This window comes from Meleagris gallopavo, chromosome 29 (genome assembly GCF_905368555.1).
Source record: "Meleagris gallopavo chromosome 29, MGAL_WU_HG_1.1, whole genome shotgun sequence".
NCBI lineage: Eukaryota > Metazoa > Chordata > Aves > Galliformes > Phasianidae > Meleagris > Meleagris gallopavo.
Window position 1 is genome coordinate 4,171,116 of NC_139432.1, and position 16,146 is coordinate 4,187,261.

A 16,146-nucleotide genomic window follows, 5' to 3' on the forward strand; every position below is an offset into this window, starting at 1 on the left:
TCCGAGCGAGCCAATAAGCGGCGAGGCGGCTGGAATTATGAATGGGCCGCTGAGCACGTCATTGCCGCCTCTTAAAGGGCCCGCAGCGCGCAGCTCCGCGCACTGAGACGGTGGCCGCACGCAGCCCTCGGTCCGTCAGCCCCTTTGGCAGCGAATCCGACACCTTCGCCCCGACAAAGCCACCAAAAAACATTTGAAAATCGTAAAGTTTCTCCTTAAAAAAAAAAAAAAAAAAAGGCAAAACAATCTTCACTGCTGTACATATACACATTACTTACATTACAAAATCCCAGAGTGGTATTTGCTGCATCAGTTCTGCTCTGCTCATTTCCTTTCCCTGTGAAGCTGCTCCCTTTGGGCCAAACATCATTGAAATAGGTGAGCAGAATCAAATAATGACTACAGGTATTTTACAGCCTGGTCTGACCTCTCCCTCCAAACCCACAGCAGAACGATGGCAGTCAAGCAGAACGGCATCAGTCCACCACACGGCTTTATCACATCCAGTTACCTCACGTGAATTTGTTCTGCTCTGATTTTTAAGGACTAACAAAAATAGGTCTTTTGCTCTCACAAATAAAGAGCGTAGATAATCTGCCCAGTGTAGAAAGCAATTACCACCCAGCATCATCTAATAACAATAATATACAAAACCGGTACGAATCAGGGTGGAGAACAGGAAGAGATCTGGCAGCGTGCCGTAGGATACAAGGGCTCACGAGTTCTCCACCTAAGGTGTGCCTGAGGGATCATCCTCACTACAAACATATTTACAGTGCCAGAAGTTCAGAACACGCTGTGGGCTGCAGCACAGAAGTTCAGCAGCTCTTTGGGAAATGGTTCCTGGAGAGAGAACTGAGTGTGTGCTGAAGGCCTCTCACCTTGGGCAACAAGTGTCCAATTAGCTCCTGCACAGAAGCAGAGGAAGAACAAACTTCATCTCTGCATAAAGTTTTTTTCCAAGGCAGCAGGAGTTCTCTGAAGGGAGTGGATGTTCCGCTTCACCCGATCTTCTAAAGTGGAAGTAGAAGCACTTTCCAGTTTAAAGTGACTGCAGGAAAAAAAAGGAAAGAAATCAACCTCTTCCCAAACATCGCATCGTTTCCAGCAGGGTTCGTTATCCCCGAGTCAATTAACTACGTGATTCTAAAATGGAAAGCAGCAAGTGATTTCACATCAGAGTCTGCACCGAAAGAACTGACTAGCTTTTAGTGTGGCTTCTAACAGATTCAATACTGTATTTAAGGTCAGTGCTCAGTATTTTCACCTCAAACGTTGATGCCATCACACACTCCTGGGAAGCTGTGCCCTGTACTTCCCACGAATGAAAAAAATGAACACCAAGAACTCACTGCAAGAACTTTCCATCTCCAGAGTCGAGTTTCTCCAGTTCTCTCTCCAGTTCCTCCTCCTTTCGGTGCTTCTTGAGGTTGTTCACCCTCTCCTCTTCCCTCCACTTGGCGTTTTCCATCATTTCTTGGCGTTTACGCTCCAGTTCCTCTGGAGAGATCTTTCTATTTGTACCAAAAACAGCACTGCTGTAAACCAGTAGTGTGCTAGATCCAACCCAGCTCTTCCTTTCCAATCTTCAAGACTATTTATAATCCCCAAAATCGGGGGTGTTTAATAATTGCTTTTCCTTTGGCACCCAATCAACAAAGTTTTTTTTAGTACAAGTCTTCACAACTAAACAACTCTAGCAAGAGCTTGTTTTCCCCTTTTCAGCCTTTCTTTTTTAATTGCTTGATAAGAGCTACTGTCAAGATCAAAGTTTCCTGATGGCAGTTAAACAGAAAACTTTTAATTAACCCATCAGACAAAGAACTGATTTCACCTCACCGTGAGGCATGCAGAGAATTGCAACCATTCCACGAGGTTTGGGAGGCTGAAGGAGTCAGCTGACAACTAAGCTAAGATCAAACCAAGCACTTCAGAACAGTGTGTGTCTTTCTGGACGCCTGACACAGTCCGTTCCAGACAACAGAGTAAGATTTGGCTCACAGATGATATCCATCAGGGCAGCTTTTGCCCAAAAACACGCAGAGAAGATTTTGCTTACCTGGTGTAACCTGGAAGGTGCTGTCGCCGATAGCTCTTTTTGGGGGAAGGACTTCTAGCTTTCCCTTTCTCCTCTCGACTGCTGTGTCTGCAACCCAAAAACACCTTTTTTAGGAGATATACACATATCACATCCCTAAACTTTACCTGGATTTTTTAGCAGGGATTTTGATCCCTGAACACCACCCCCAGTGCAGCTTTCAGTTCGTATTATCCAGCTTAGCCACACTCACTGTTTACTGTGTCTGGAAGGAGATCTCGACCCCCTGCATCCAGATTGCTCTGTGCTCTTCTTGTTAGTGCATCTCTGTGGGGAGTGGGATGTGCTCCTGGACCTGGAGCGCTCCCGGTGCCTGTGGGAGGCTCTGCCCTGCCCAGGGGCTGGAGAACTCCGAGATCTGTGGTTCTTGTCAGATTCTCTAACCTGAAACCCAAGAATGCCCTTCAGGAGAGATGTCCTGTCAGAGCATCACAACATAATGAGGCTGCAGAAGCCTCAGGTTGAGCTACAGGCAATGAACATTTTGCTTTGCACTTACTTATCTCACTCCCTAGGTTCCTATGAACACCTTTGTCTAAAAAGATAATTTGTGTGATGCTCAGTAAACCAATTGCTCTGACAATCACATACAGTATTTAAACAGATGCGTGACTCTGGGAAGGGAAGCTAATTAGAACTCAAACTTAGCGAGGACAGAAGTCCTACTAAGACCTGAAGAGTTTTAGGTTAGGGCTCAGAGGCACCAAGTCAGATGTGAACGTTATTAAATCACGTATCACTCTCCTCCTGGGAGAAGCAGCCTCTTGCAACAAGCTGATCTTTTGCTGCTCCCTAACCAAGAAGTCTGCTACTAAGAGACATGCAAAACAGACACGCTTACCTGTAAGCCATATCCTGGCACTTTGGAAGGAATGGGTTTCCAGGAGGAACTGTTAGTCTTCTTCTGAGACCTAAATAAAAAAGAGAACAGTACTTTTGAAGCAGATGAACTTCGTAATCCTATATTTTGCATATTAAAACATCAAAAATAAATTACTGATGCAAAAACAAAAGTAGCAATACAGTAATATTTAGGCAAATTAAGAGCATTAATTAGAAAGATGAGATTCAAAGAAGGTCAGAAACAGATGAAAAACAAACAAGACAGTAAAGAAAATAAAACATACCTGGCTTTGCTTCGCTCCTCATCACTGCTGGCACTTTCACTGCTAGAGCTGCGACGTCGGTGCTTCTTGTGCTTCTTCTTCTTCTCTTTCTTCTTCTTTTTCTCTTTTTTATCTAAACTGTTTTGCAGCTATAGAGAAAGACACCAATTTATTAGCAGTAATTACTGTCCCTGCGCTTGGGCAGTCAGTATCATAAGGCAAGGGCAAAGTAATGGAGTTTTCCTGGGACAAAAGAAACTCCAGCAAGGTATGTGCACAGACCTAAAGAGCACAATGGAGTCACCTACCAACTCTTTGATTTTCTTCATTTTTACAGGATTATTCAGAACCTCTCTCTTCTTCTCCTCCTCTCTCTTCCTAAAGCAGATTAAATAAGAGTATTAGTATTTTCAAGCAACTCTAAACATCATTTTCACGAAAGAGACAAAACTAAAGCAAGCTCTAACAGCCAAGTGCTGTTCATTCAGCAACACTAGTCCAACTCAGACAAAGTCTGTCCTTTTCTTCCCCACTAAAAGTGCAACTAGGAAGTCAAGCCCAATTTTTGTTCTGTCAACATCTATCTGGCTACAATGCTGCCAACCAGATGCATTTACACACATACAGAAGGGTGACCTCAGTTTGTATATATGAGCCCATATATGAGTATGTATGTATATATATAATGAAGAAAAACAACCTTTGCATTTATATTCAAGCTTTGCACAAATAAAACAGCTTTCATCAAGCTGCCATCACTGATGCATTGCCTGATTTATTCCAGTATTCAGCTCCACGTTAAGTACCTTATCATGAAAAGTGGATCCTCCCGGATTTTGTTTGCCATGTCCAGGACAGAATTGGCACCTGACTTGGCAAAAATGGAGCCTGGGAGCAGTCCTGTCTCATTGGAGCAGCCAGCGTCCTTGTCCTCTGTCTTCTCAAAGACGTACTTGTCCACAGGGCGACCCATGAGATACTCCTCTCTGTTCACCATGCCCCCAGGACCCTGGTACATCCACTCCAACTTTTCTTCTCTTTTCCTATTGCAAACAAGTCATCATATTTTCTGTCACAGAGGTGCAAAGCTACAGTTTAAAGCTTATGAAGTAAGTGGAAAGTTTCCAGCATTGCAGAAATTATAAATTCAGTGTTAAAATCTCCGTTTCTCAGAGATATGAGAAGCACTGGTCCTCCCCCTGCCAGGACCGGCAGCCCGACTCCCTGGCTCTGCTCACCGGACAGTGCCCATATCCTCTGCATATCGCTGCATCTCCTCTCGGGCCCTTTCCTCCTGCAGCTCCCGCTGCAGCTCCTCGATCTTCTTCCTCTCGGCCTCATATTTCTGCTCGGCCTTCCACACCTTCTCCACATTGCGCAGGGTCTGGGGGTGCCAGCTCTTCTTCAGGTTCTGCAAGGAACGCGAGACGCGGCACAGGGCCCCTTACCGAAGGCCCCGGGCGTTCTCTCACCGAGCAGGGCCGCAGCGCTAGGCCCGGCCCCGCCGCGAACAGCTCGAACGGACGGCCCAGGGCCCGGAGCCGTTCACCGGGACCCCAGCGGCCTGAAGGAAGCTCCCGGTCCCTCCCGCATTCCGGGCCCCATCTCACCAAGTCGCCTCCCCCCATGGCTGCTCGGCTTCTCCTCAGCTAGCGGGCCCGCTGTACGTCATCAACATGCGCCGCCGCCGCCTCTCTACGCGTCGCGTGTGATATACGTCACTTCCGGCGCGGCGCTGAAAGGTCCTACCAAAGGAATAGAAAGAGGAGGGCAGCGCCTGGTGCTGCGGCGTGCTGTAGCGACGACCGGAGCTGCAGGCCGCTGTTTGCCGTTCTCACCCCTTTCCCCAGGGCTTTGCACCGAACCGCGGTGTCGCCGAGCGAAAACTCGAGGGTGCGAGCGGGGTTCCTCGCCGCTCGGTGCGGGCTTAGAACCGGGGACGTTTCGGCTCCCAGCCCGGCGCTTTGCCCCTGAGCTACGTGAGCCCGCGAAACGCAGCTTGGGGGCGGTTCAGTGGTGGGGGCGTGGCTCAGGGGCAGCGCGGCTGCCTGCGGCTGCTGGGGTGCCGGGTTCGATCCCCGCGGGGGCACAGACACCTGTCACACTGAGAATATGGCTTTCTAGAAATCACTTCAATTAGCAACAACTGCTCAGGCAGGAAAAACTAGAACTGCATCACCTCTACTGTGCTATTTGGCGTGTACGTGTGCTGCTCAGGAGAAACATGGGAAAACTGGAAACCTTTTTATTTTTTTGGTACAAGTGATCTTGAAGACCCCTGAAGAACAAGAATCCTGTCTGTGAAGGACCTGGGAAGAAGAAGGGTTGGAAAAGAAGGTAAAGAGGGGGCACCTGGAGTTGAACCAGGGACCTCTTGATCTGCAGTCAAATGCTCTACCACTGAGCTATACCCCCTGCTGCAACAGCTGGACAAGGAGCAGTGAAGAACAAATTCATAAAGTACAAGTTTGGTCAATTCTTCAGATGAGTGCTCAGCATCTTGAACAGGGATGTTCAGTGACCAGGCCTGTGAGCAAAGCAGAAGCACACAGGACCTAAAAGTGAGGAGAATGCTCTTCATATTTACCCTTGGGAGGAACAATCAACCAAACAAAAAGCACACAATCCAAAGGGGGCACCTGGAGTTGAACCAGGGACCTCTTGATCTGCAGTCAAATGCTCTACCACTGAGCTATACCCCCTTGGCTTAAGAACTATAAAAGATACAGAGAAAAAAAGGAATACATAGAGAGCTTAGTTTTGATGTCCACTGGTTAGATTCTTTTGTATGACATTGATTTGACTATGCATGTTTAGATGAGTTCTCAGTGTTATGAAGATGGAAGTTGAGAGACGAGCCCTCAGAGCAAAGCACAGGCAAACAGATCTAAGAAAAAAAAAAAAAAAAGAAGAATGCTCTCCATATTTATCTTTGAATAAAAATATAATCTGAAGGGGGCACCTGGAGTTGAACCAGGGACCTCTTGATCTGCAGTCAAATGCTCTACCACTGAGCTATACCCCCTTGAAGCAGCACCTGCACAAGGCGATTTTTTAAACAAGTTTATTCACAGAACCCAGAGTTGCCTGATGTCCACTGTTTAGATTCCCTTACTCGACAGCCCCTGGGCCTACCCATGTACAATCCATAATGTATGAGGGAGTTATTACAGGGAATCAAGAATAGACAAATACACACAGTGTACTCACGCAGTGCAGAAGCCCTACCAGGCAGCTGCTCAGGATCTTGAATATCACAACTTCAACACACAGCACAAGCTCACAAGACTGAAGAGGATGGCTCCATCTTCTTCCTGTGATGAATTTTGGCAAAAGGAAATTGGGAAAAGAAGGTAAAGAGGGGGCACCTGGAGTTGAACCAGGGACCTCTTGATCTGCAGTCAAATGCTCTACCACTGAGCTATACCCCCTTTGCTCAGGAACTGAACAAGGAGCATTAAAAAACCAATTCACAGAGCCCAGACAACCAGAATTACAGACAGCTACACTGTACAGATACTACACAGGCTAGAACCAGTCCAGTTTACTTATTGATCCAACAACTAGTATGGCCCAGCAACTGGCACGATGCCTTTCCACTGACACAGACGTTGATTTGGGCTGTATATCCTTAGATGAATGCTCACTGTCATGAATAAGGAATTTTGGAAAGCAGCACTCGGGGAAACGCACAACCAGACAAAAGAAGGAATGCTCCTCATGATTCTTCTCAAGAAAAAAGGCCACCACATGAAGGGGGCACCCGGAGTTGAACCGGGGACCTCTTGATCTGCAGTCAAATGCTCTACCACTGAGCTATACCCCCTGCTGCTGCCTGCCTCCCCAGCGTGAATTTTCCGAGTAATTCCCAACGTGAATCAATTCCTGCCAATTCCTGCCAGTGCAAAAAGCAACGCTTAAGGAAACGCTCAGGTCTGTGCTCACCAACAGCCCACTGCCAGTCCTCTTCACGTGGCAATCTACCTCTTGGCAGCCGGTCGTGGCTGCGCTCACCAAGGCACATCCCGTGCTGACAGCTGAGGGGAGAAAGAGTCGAGTGAGAAGCTGAAAATCAACTTGTGGGGCAGCAAAAAGAGGCAAAAGGGGAGGGGGCACCCGGATTTGAACCGGGGACCTCTTGATCTGCAGTCAAATGCTCTACCCCTGAGCTATACCCCCAGCTGTGCAGCACCTCCCAGGTGAGGCCCTTTGTGGCCACTCACAGTGGCACTGCTGCATTCCACTGCCTGCACTGCCAGCCCTGGCTCCCACACAACATCCCTTTCATGAACCTCCTCTCTGCCTTGCATACTTGCAAACTCTTGGAGGAACAAACCACTGAGAGCCCTGCTTACTTTGTCTCACCACAGAAAAAGAAAAAAGGAACACGTGGCACCAGCCACCTCACAACACCTTTGGAGGTGCTCACCTCCATGTGCTCTCAGCGCACAAACTTCCCACAGTTGCTGCCTCACATTGCAGCTCCTTCACTGCCCGCAGCCTCCCTGCCTCCGCTGCCTACAGCCTGGGGTAAAGGGAAAGCAAACACCCAACCTCTTACAGCTAACTGTTGTGCCATGCCCTGAGTAGGGAAAAAAAGTTTTTCACATGACTTTTTTTTTTCCTCAAGCAAAGCATTCAACTCCAAGGAAGCCCTTCTGAAGAGGTGTGAGATGGACACGTACCTGCAACACCCAGATGTCTTCTGTTAAAGTGCCTCTCTTCTGCCCCTTAGTTACAAAGTTAATCCACTGCCCACTCCTCTCTGGATGCTGCAGGCAATGTGAGAAAGAACAAAAGGTGAGGTTTGAAAGCCTTCAGTGACACAGTGAGAGCTGACTATGCATAAACCTGAGGGAAAGAGCCAATTATTGCAGAAAAGCAGATTTCTGCCAACCATTTCAAAGCGTTGCAGCCTACAGCAATTTGGAAAGGGCCACGTGGAGAAATAAGGCTGAAAACAGGTTATCTACTGTTTGAGTGTGCAGCAGTGTGGATGCTGCATTCCTACAAGATCCTCAGCAGCACCTAAAGGAGTAACTGGAGGAGGTGGGCACGCAGGAATCTTGCAAGTTAAGCCCACTTTAGAAGCTTTAGTACACACGGCTTACTTTCTTTTCCTCCATTCCAGAGTCCTAAAGTTAAAGGCACTACTCTGGGAGACCAAGTGCAAACATTGAGCTAAGAAACATAACTTTAGATTAATATATATATATATTTTTATGCCAGCAGCAAATGCTTCACAGCTAAAGAATACCTCAGCCAGCACTTAATTAAAAACAGGAAAAACGAGTCACGAGCCTCCTCCAACACAGCCCCACGCTTATTAAGAGGAAGCATTCCTGCTCCCAGCCGGCGCTGCAGTCTGAGGCCGTTACCCGCCGCCACAAGGCCGCAGGTTTCACCCCAAACTCCCCCACCTCACCCTGGGAGCCCGCCGCCCCTCACCTGGCAACGCCCGCACCCTCAGCGCACGGCGGCCTTCTCCCCCCGCAAACCACGGCAGCTCCTCCACCTTCCCCGCCAGCTTCACACTTCCACACCGACCCCGCACTGCGCAGAGCCCGCAGCCCCGCAGCGACCCCGCAGGGCCCTTAAGGACGGCCTGAAGGCCCGAGGGCACGAACCGGAAGTGCCGTGACGTCATCATCACGAGCCGCCATCCCGCCTGCTCCGCGCGGCGCTCTTTGGAGGCGTCACTTCCGGCAGGATGACGGTGATAGAAACAACTGGAGCTCTGCTGGCCCCGGCGCGTGGCTGCGACTCCGGTTCTCATCGGGAAAAGAAAAATAAAAATTAAGCAGTGACGTGAGATAATTCCGAGGTAAATGCACAGTTTAATGGTGCCGAGTACAACGTGCCGCGGTCGCAGCGATGAGCGGAGCTACAGGCCGCTCGCTTTGCCGTCCTCACTCTGTTTCTCAGAGGTCTGTAACGAAGCGCGATGTCCCCGAGCAAAACTTCCAAGTCGTGAGCGGGTTCCTCACCGCTCGGTGCGGGCTTAGAACCGGTGACCTCCCGGCTCCCAGCCCGGCGCTTTGCCCCTGGGCTACATGAGCCCGCGAAACTGCGCGACCGGGGCGGCCCGGCGCTGGGGCGTGGCTCAGGGGCAGCGCGGCTGCCTGCGGCTGCTGGGGATCTGGGTTCGATCCCCGCGGGGCACAGCCAGCAGTGCTTGGCTGCAGCCCCGTCCCCACGGCACCCGGCTGAGCGCTGAGCGCTGCCCCTCCAGCTGCCTACAAAAACCACTTCAGTCGAGGTCCCTTTTTCTAGAACGACCTTTGTGCTTACTGCTTCCTGTGTAGTTATTGGTAATTATTCAGACAGGAAAAACAAGATGTTCCTCCTCCCACTAGCGTCGTGTTGTTTGTGTCTGCATGAATTGTTGAGCTGAACCACAGGAAAAATGGAAAACTGAGACTTCGCAGCTGGTAAAAGAAAGTCAGGAGATTTGTAAGATCTCGGAGCAATAAGGACATTCCCACGTTATGTCTGCAAAGGATTTTGGAAAAAGGTTGGAAAAGGAAGGTAGAGAGGGGGCACCTGGAGTTGAACCAGGGACCTCTTGATCTGCAGTCAAATGCTCTACCACTGAGCTATACCCCCTGCTGCAACAGCTGGACAAGGAGCGCTAAAAAACACAGAGACCATTATGTCTGCTGGTTACAGTTCCTATGGATCAGCTTTCTTGGATTCCTCATACACATGCTAAAGCAACTACAGGCAATAAGAATTGCATTGTGCCTTTACATTAAAAAAAAAATGTTACTGATGCAAATATTCATTTTGACTGTATGTGTTCAGTCGATCAGTGTCAAAAACACGGATATGGACAGAGCAGCTGGCTCTGTGTGCAAGGCACAGGCAGACAGGGTCTAAAAACAAGGAATGCTCCTCGTGTTTATCTCAGAAAAAAACACACAATCCAAAGGGGGCACCTGGAGTTGAACCAGGGACCTCTTGATCTGCAGTCAAATGCTCTACCACTGAGCTATACCCCCATGAAGCAGCACCTGCACAAGGTGATTTTTAAGCAATCTATGCACAGAGCTCAGAGTTGATCCCAGCTGCTTGGATTCCTTCATTTAATGCATCCCTGGTGTCCTAACACACACACTGCCTTCTACAGAGAGCTGCTACCAAGAGTCGTCACCAGGCTCCTAGAGGACATTTATTTGAAACAATTTTGGCTGCGACTTCTGTGTTGTTCTGTAATGTGAAAACCAGCACCGAGCTGAGCTCACCACAAAGCCAGAGAGAAAAGCCTCGCTTTAAAAAGATGCAGCCCTTCCAAAAAAGAACAGAATAACCCTTACTGGAGACACAGAGCCATATCCATCAGCCTTACAGGGAGGTAAAAATGATCAAACTGTGCTTATCACAGCTCTTAGTCCTTTAAGGATCCTGAGAAAAATAACAACCCAAGGGGGCACCCGGATTTGAACCGGGGACCTCTTGATCTGCAGTCAAATGCTCTACCACTGAGCTATACCCCCTGCTGCTGCCTGCCTCCCCAGCGTGAATTTTCCGAGTAATTCCCAACGTGAATCAATTCCTGCCAATTCCTGCCAGTGCAAAAAGCAACGCTTAAGGAAACGCTCAGGTCTGTGCTCACCAACAGCCCACTGCCAGTCCTCTTCACGTGGCAATCTACCTCTTGGCAGCCGGTCGTGGCTGCGCTCACCAAGGGACATCCCGTGCTGACAGCTGAGGGGAGAAAGAGTCGAGTGAGAAGCTGAAAATCAACTTGTGGGGCAGCAAAAAGAGGCAAAAGGGGAGGGGGCACCCGGATTTGAACCGGGGACCTCTTGATCTGCAGTCAAATGCTCTACCCCTGAGCTATACCCCCAGCTGTGCAGCACCTCCCAGGTGAGGCCCTTTGTGGCCACTCACAGTGGCACTGCTGCATTCCACTGCCTGCACTGCCAGCCCTGGCTCCCACACAACATCCCTTTCATGAACCTCCTCTCTGCCTTGCATACTTGCAAACTCTTGGAGGAACAAACCACTGAGAGCCCTGCTTACTTTGTCTCACCACACAAAGAAGAACACGTGGCACCAGCCACCTCACAACACCTTTGCAGGCACTCACCTTTGCCTCTGTTTGCTCTCAGCACACAAATCTCCCAGAGCTGCTGCCTCACTCCACGCCTCCTGCACTGTCCACAACCTCCCTGCCTCCCCTGCTGTCTGCCTACAGCCTGGGGAAAAGGGAAGCAAACATCCAATGTCATACAGCTATCTTGTCCCGTCTAGGGGGAAAAAAAAAAAAAAGAATTAAAAAACACAGCAGCTGTTAGGAGACAGATTAAGTGAGGACACATTTTAGGGCTTGTTTCTTACTTGTAAGCAGGTGTCTGCTGACTGCAAAGGTCACTCCTCAAGGAGCAATGCAGCACTACCTGCAGCAGCTGCTGGATGCTCACAGGGCATCAGGTCTGCTAGGAAGAGGCCACAACTCCTCAGCTGCCCCATGGAAACCTGGAGGAGGAGCTGGGCTCACCATATCCAAGTTCCTTCCCCACCCACTGCACAGCTTATGCTGACCCAGCATCTGTAGGCCACATTTTTATCATGTTTTACCACAAAACAGGAAAAAGCTGTTCAGAAACATCCACGCTGTTTTTTAGGCAAAGCTTTTGTCTCCACAAATCCATCTGTGGCTCTGCTCCACTTACAGGGGAACTGCACATGGATCAGGGGCTCTTCCAGCAGCCGGTGCACACACAGCTTGCAACTCTGAGCACAAAATCTTTCAGACGATCTGGAAAAGTCACATCGTCCCCCAACTTGCAATTAGTGACCTGATGATTTGTTTCACCGCTGATTGAGGCTTTGAGGCACGTGCTCCAGCCACCACCTCAGCTAACAGCAGTGGGCTTGATGTGTCCTTGCATCGTCCTCAGCAAGGACCAAAGAAACCATTTCAGCGTGCTCTGCCATACAAACTGCATGGGGAGGTTCATCACAAGAGAGGCACAAACAGGTTTTGTAGAAGGGCTTTCAGATCTCCCAGCTTTTATCACTGCATACTGAAGCTGGATCATTTCAGTTACTCGGATCTGCCATCACAGTACAAACACCCTCCAGGTGCTGATGGCTCTGCCTTGTTAAGACTAATCACCAGATCTTAAACTCCACAGCCAATTTCCTCCTGCTGTGCCCACCCACATCTGAGGTTTCATGGAGGATTTCCCAAACCTGAAATAATTCCCTCAATGCTGTCATGCTTGGCAAAGGAGCACACTTGAATCTTAACAACAAGGCAGACACCATTTTCTGGTACAAGTACTTTTATTTCATCTCCACAAAGATGAGCACGTTCATGCAATGCTTCCTGCATTGGAGGCTATCCTGGGCCACAGATCCGCACACTCCTTGGCCACAGGGCCTGTGATGGCTGAACCTGGAGGAGAGAAAAACAAAGCATGACATCAGAGAGCTCAGTCACATGGTTGTGTTCTCCCAGGTCTAGGCAGAACCTGGGTCCTTGGCCCAGGTGAGCAAAGCCCTCTAACTGAGCACACCAAACCCAGGCCATCACAGCCAATGTTTCTCTTTAGCCCAGAGCAGGAGGATTCTGCTTGCCCATACCTTTCATTTCACCTTTGTTGTTCACTATTACTCCCGCATTGTCTTCAAAATACAAAAACACTCCATCTTTTCTTCTGTACGATTTCCGCTGCCGAATTACCACCGCTGGGTGCACTGCCAAGAGACACAGCAGGTCAGTGTTCATCAGCATCCCTCCCAGCACACACTTAGCAGCTCACCCCACACCGAGCTCCCCTTTGCAGTGCTTCCCTAGGAAGCTGAATTACACACTGGGTTCACAGTTGTATTGCAGGTATAGGATCAGCAAGGCTGACACCTCAGTCACTCTATTCTCAGCTTTTCAGCAATCCTCTCACAGAATGTGTTAAACTTCCTTGGTTATAACTGGGAATGCAGCTCATAACATAATCAGCCTCGCTGGCATCACACTGACAGCAGAGCTGATGCCTGTGGGGTCCAGTGACAAATTCTGAAGGCAATAAGGCACTTAAAAATTGACAACTAAATCCCCACTTGGAGAAGACAACGCTCTTCCAGTTTCCCAACTGTACTTCTTAGGAGTGCCAGCTCAGAGACAGCACTCAGCAAGAACACTCCTTTGGGAGGTGGAGGTAGGGAACCCAATTTCCCAAGGCCGTGTCACATCACTGATTGAAATAAACAGCACAGGCTGCCACTTCACCCAAAAGCGATGCTTTTCTCTGCCCTTCCACGACAACTCACTGAGCCACGGCACACAGACCCAACAAGTGCTTTTGAGAAGGGCGGAGCAAACGCTCCAGCAAGCAGGCAGACATTTGCTTCCGATTCCTTCCTAGGCAGATACAATGCAAGACCTGCTCCTCAGTCCCCTGGGAGGGCACTGCAGTGCTCACAGACTCAGCAGGAGCTGCCTGTTGCTACAATGAGATGTGGGTTGAGGAGTGCCACGCAGGCACTGCAGGCCTGGCTGCTTCTCCCCACGCTCACCCTTCTTCCTCAGCTCCGGTTTGCCCTTCTTGACAGTCGCCATCACCATGTCACCCACGCCGGCTGCTGGCAGTCTGTTCAGGCGGCCCTTGATCCCCTTCACGGAGATGATGTACAGATTCTTGGCGCCTGCGAGGAGAAGAGCTCAGGATGTGTGTTGAGATGCTCCGCCTGCAGGGACTCCAACCACCCCATCACCCAACGAGGCAAACAGCACAGGCTGCCACTTCATCCCAAAGCGAGGGCCCGTGCAGCACGGCCCTGGTGAACACTTTTCAGCAGCAAAAGGAGATCTCCGGACGCACCCCCAGCTTCCTGCCTGCCTTACAGCTCACCCCCCCCCCCGCAGAGGCCCCCCAGGCCCACCCGCAGCAGGGCACCCACCGGTGTTATCAGCGCAGTTAATCACGGCTCCCACGGGGAGACCGAGGGAGATGCGGAACTTCGCTCCAGAGGAACCTCCGCGTCCTGCGGGCAGAGGAGAGCCGTGAGGTCACCGCCGGGCGGCGCAGAGGGGCTGCGGGGAGCCGGCAGAGCTGAGCGCCTGGATGGGCTACGGGGCACCGGGTGCGGCCTGCGCTCCTGGGCGGGCCCGACACCGCTGCCGGCCGAGCCCAGGCCCACGCAGCGCCCCAGACCCTCAGCATCCTCCACGCCCCTCGCCGCAGCGCCCGCACACCGCAGAGCGGCGGATGGAACCGGATCCCGGCCAGGCCCAGCGCCCCGCCTCACCTCGCTTCGACATCCTGGCGCCGGAAGAGACGGAGGCGCGCGAGGCACGCTGGGAAATTGAACCTCCCCGGCGGACGTCACGTGGCGAAGCCGGCCTGCGTCACGTGGCGGTGATAGATCACGTGGTAAAGATCACGTGACGAGGGACGGAGCGGAGCCGGCGCCCTCTGCAGGCCTTTCGCCGCGTGCTCCGCGGCAGCGCCCGTAGCCCAGAGTGCGTCGCGGGCACCGGGAACGGCTGCCGAGCGATCCCAGACAGAGAAAATTTGGGCGAAAATTTCTTCTTTCGACGTTTTTGTTCTGAAAGGTAGAAAGCCGGAGAGCGGAAATGAAAAAAGGAAGTTAAAATGAGGGGGCACCCGGATTTGAACCGGGGACCTCTTGATCTGCAGTCAAATGCTCTACCACTGAGCTATACCCCCGCCGCCCGCACTGCTCTGCGCCGCGTGCATCAAAAGCTGCCTTCCCTGTCCCCGCTCACAACGTTTTCCCTCCCAGCGGCCTTGCAGACCCCAACTCCACGTCACCCCTTCGCGAAAAAAGGGTTTTGCTCCGCGGCAGCGCACGCCTGATTTCCTGCAGGTTGTCCTGACGTGGAGGGAAGCACGGAGCTGGGAGCCTCACATCCTGCAAGCAAAGAGTGGGAATTCAGACTGAATCATTGCAGTAGGCGAGGTGCTGTGACCTGAGTGAAGGGATGCAGAGCACACGCAGCACGTTTGCTGATGGCACAGAGCCGGGGGAACGGCTGACAGCAGAAGGATGTGCTGCCATTCGCTGGGAGAGGTTGAGAGCTGCACAGAGAGCGACCCAATGGGGTCTGACAGACACGGGGGGGGTTCTGACATCCGGGGGGGAATAACTGCATGTATCGGTACAGAATGGGGGCTGTGCTGCTGGAAAGGAGCTCTACAGAGAAGGACCACAAGGTGACCACAAGCCAGCAGTGTGCCCTGGAGGCCAGGAAGGCCCGTGGGACCCTGGTTGGCCAACGGTTGGCTGTAGGTTGACAGTGAGTCAGTGCAGATGAGGGGAATTTGATCGGTGCTGATCGATGTCCGAAGGGAGGGGGGATGGGACCGGGCTCTGTTCGGTACAGAAAACACAGCATTGTGATAACTCACAGCTCTGGGTGAGCTCCTGCCCGTGCAGCTCGGGGAGATGGAAGAGCTGACAGGGATGGAAGAGCTGCCCTGGGAGCCCGAGGATCTCCGCTGTGCGCAGGGGTGGGAGCCGTCCCTGCGGAGCGTTTGGGTGCGGAGCTGCTCCGTCCCCCACAGCACTTCCTGAGCCAAACGAGGAGAAACCGCCCACGGAGCAGCGCGACGCGCCTGAAGCCGCGATGGGGCGGAGTGGTGGGGGTGGGGGGGGGGGTGGATTAAAATATAAAATCCCAGCGAGGGGGCACCCGGATTTGAACCAGGGACCTCTTGATCTGCAGTCAAATGCTCTACCACTGAGCTATACCCCCGGTTGCCGCTCCGCGCCCCGCGCCGCGTTCCTGTGCGGGACCGCGTGGTGCGGGGGGGTAGGAAGGGGGGGGCGGGGGAGGTGCGACACGTGGAGCCGCTGGAGGAGCGAAGCGCGTGCGCGTGCCCGCGCGGAGTGTCGCGTCGCGCAAAGGGGCCGCGCACCCGCGGGGTGGGGAGGTGAGGAGGGGGGGTTGTGTAGGGAGCAGCGATTTGC

General features: G+C 51.6%; 2 protein-coding genes, 1 long non-coding RNA gene and 13 other non-coding genes across 18 annotated transcripts in view; 1 reads left to right on the forward strand and 15 right to left on the reverse strand.

Annotated features, from left to right (window-relative positions):
* Positions 1-253: 253 nt before the first annotated feature.
* Positions 254-4,972, reverse strand: CWC25 (CWC25 spliceosome associated protein). Its single transcript, XM_019623437.2, has 10 exons — positions 4,815-4,972; positions 4,443-4,615; positions 4,011-4,247; positions 3,513-3,582; positions 3,226-3,353; positions 2,940-3,009; positions 2,292-2,482; positions 2,060-2,146; positions 1,353-1,514; positions 254-1,051 (listed from the first exon to the last, which is right to left on the reverse strand). The coding sequence occupies exons 1-10, from the start codon at positions 4,830-4,832 to the stop codon at positions 937-939; spliced, it is 1,251 nt and encodes a 416-aa protein (XP_019478982.1). The 5' UTR covers positions 4,833-4,972; the 3' UTR covers positions 254-936.
* Positions 4,973-5,547: 575 nt separating this feature from the next.
* Positions 5,548-5,619, reverse strand: TRNAC-GCA (transfer RNA cysteine (anticodon GCA)). The gene has a single exon. It is a non-coding gene; the product is annotated as a tRNA-Cys (tRNA).
* A 215-nt stretch (positions 5,620-5,834) lies between these two features.
* On the reverse strand, positions 5,835-5,906 carry TRNAC-GCA (transfer RNA cysteine (anticodon GCA)). Its single transcript has one exon. It is a non-coding gene; the product is annotated as a tRNA-Cys (tRNA).
* Positions 5,907-6,157: 251 nt separating this feature from the next.
* TRNAC-GCA (transfer RNA cysteine (anticodon GCA)) lies at positions 6,158-6,229 on the reverse strand. Its single transcript has one exon. It is a non-coding gene; the product is annotated as a tRNA-Cys (tRNA).
* Positions 6,230-6,563: 334 nt separating this feature from the next.
* On the reverse strand, positions 6,564-6,635 carry TRNAC-GCA (transfer RNA cysteine (anticodon GCA)). The gene has a single exon. It is a non-coding gene; the product is annotated as a tRNA-Cys (tRNA).
* A 323-nt stretch (positions 6,636-6,958) lies between these two features.
* TRNAC-GCA (transfer RNA cysteine (anticodon GCA)) lies at positions 6,959-7,030 on the reverse strand. Its single transcript has one exon. It is a non-coding gene; the product is annotated as a tRNA-Cys (tRNA).
* A 281-nt stretch (positions 7,031-7,311) lies between these two features.
* On the reverse strand, positions 7,312-7,383 carry TRNAC-GCA (transfer RNA cysteine (anticodon GCA)). The gene has a single exon. It is a non-coding gene; the product is annotated as a tRNA-Cys (tRNA).
* A 1,442-nt stretch (positions 7,384-8,825) lies between these two features.
* LOC146542595 (uncharacterized) lies at positions 8,826-12,884 on the forward strand. The gene is made up of 2 exons (XR_014880106.1): positions 8,826-9,028; positions 9,130-12,884. It is a non-coding gene; the product is annotated as an uncharacterized LOC146542595 (long non-coding RNA).
* On the reverse strand, positions 9,739-9,810 carry TRNAC-GCA (transfer RNA cysteine (anticodon GCA)). Its single transcript has one exon. It is a non-coding gene; the product is annotated as a tRNA-Cys (tRNA).
* TRNAC-GCA (transfer RNA cysteine (anticodon GCA)) lies at positions 10,134-10,205 on the reverse strand. Its single transcript has one exon. It is a non-coding gene; the product is annotated as a tRNA-Cys (tRNA).
* TRNAC-GCA (transfer RNA cysteine (anticodon GCA)) lies at positions 10,629-10,700 on the reverse strand. The gene has a single exon. It is a non-coding gene; the product is annotated as a tRNA-Cys (tRNA).
* On the reverse strand, positions 10,982-11,053 carry TRNAC-GCA (transfer RNA cysteine (anticodon GCA)). The gene has a single exon. It is a non-coding gene; the product is annotated as a tRNA-Cys (tRNA).
* RPL23 (ribosomal protein L23) overlaps positions 12,480-16,146 on the reverse strand; it is a 69,866-nt gene continuing 66,199 nt past the window's right edge. For all 3 annotated transcript variants that reach the window (XM_085211282.1, XM_085211283.1, XM_085211281.1), the window contains exons 2-6: positions 14,461-14,489; positions 14,113-14,196; positions 13,729-13,857; positions 12,799-12,912; positions 12,480-12,610 (exon numbers count right to left, since the gene is read on the reverse strand). In XM_085211282.1, the coding sequence (XP_085067408.1) occupies positions 12,528-12,610; positions 12,799-12,912; positions 13,729-13,857; positions 14,113-14,196; positions 14,461-14,473 (423 nt within the window). In that variant the 5' untranslated portion in view covers positions 14,474-14,489 and the 3' untranslated portion in view covers positions 12,480-12,527. The remainder of the gene's footprint in view (positions 12,611-12,798; positions 12,913-13,728; positions 13,858-14,112; positions 14,197-14,460; positions 14,490-16,146) is intronic.
* Positions 13,394-13,525, reverse strand: LOC116217491 (small nucleolar RNA SNORA21). The gene has a single exon (XR_004162094.1). It is a non-coding gene; the product is annotated as a small nucleolar RNA SNORA21 (small nucleolar RNA).
* On the reverse strand, positions 14,811-14,882 carry TRNAC-GCA (transfer RNA cysteine (anticodon GCA)). Its single transcript has one exon. It is a non-coding gene; the product is annotated as a tRNA-Cys (tRNA).
* On the reverse strand, positions 15,860-15,931 carry TRNAC-GCA (transfer RNA cysteine (anticodon GCA)). Its single transcript has one exon. It is a non-coding gene; the product is annotated as a tRNA-Cys (tRNA).

Coding starts and splice junctions, on each gene's coding strand:
- CWC25 (XM_019623437.2), bottom strand. Junction 3,354..3,512: donor TGAAGAAAATCAAAGAGTTG/GTAGGTGACTCC, acceptor CTTTCTCTATAG/CTGCAAAACAGTTTAGATAA. Junction 2,483..2,939: donor TGCCAGGATATGGCTTACAG/GTAAGCGTGTCT, acceptor CTTGGGTTTCAG/GTTAGAGAATCTGACAAGAA.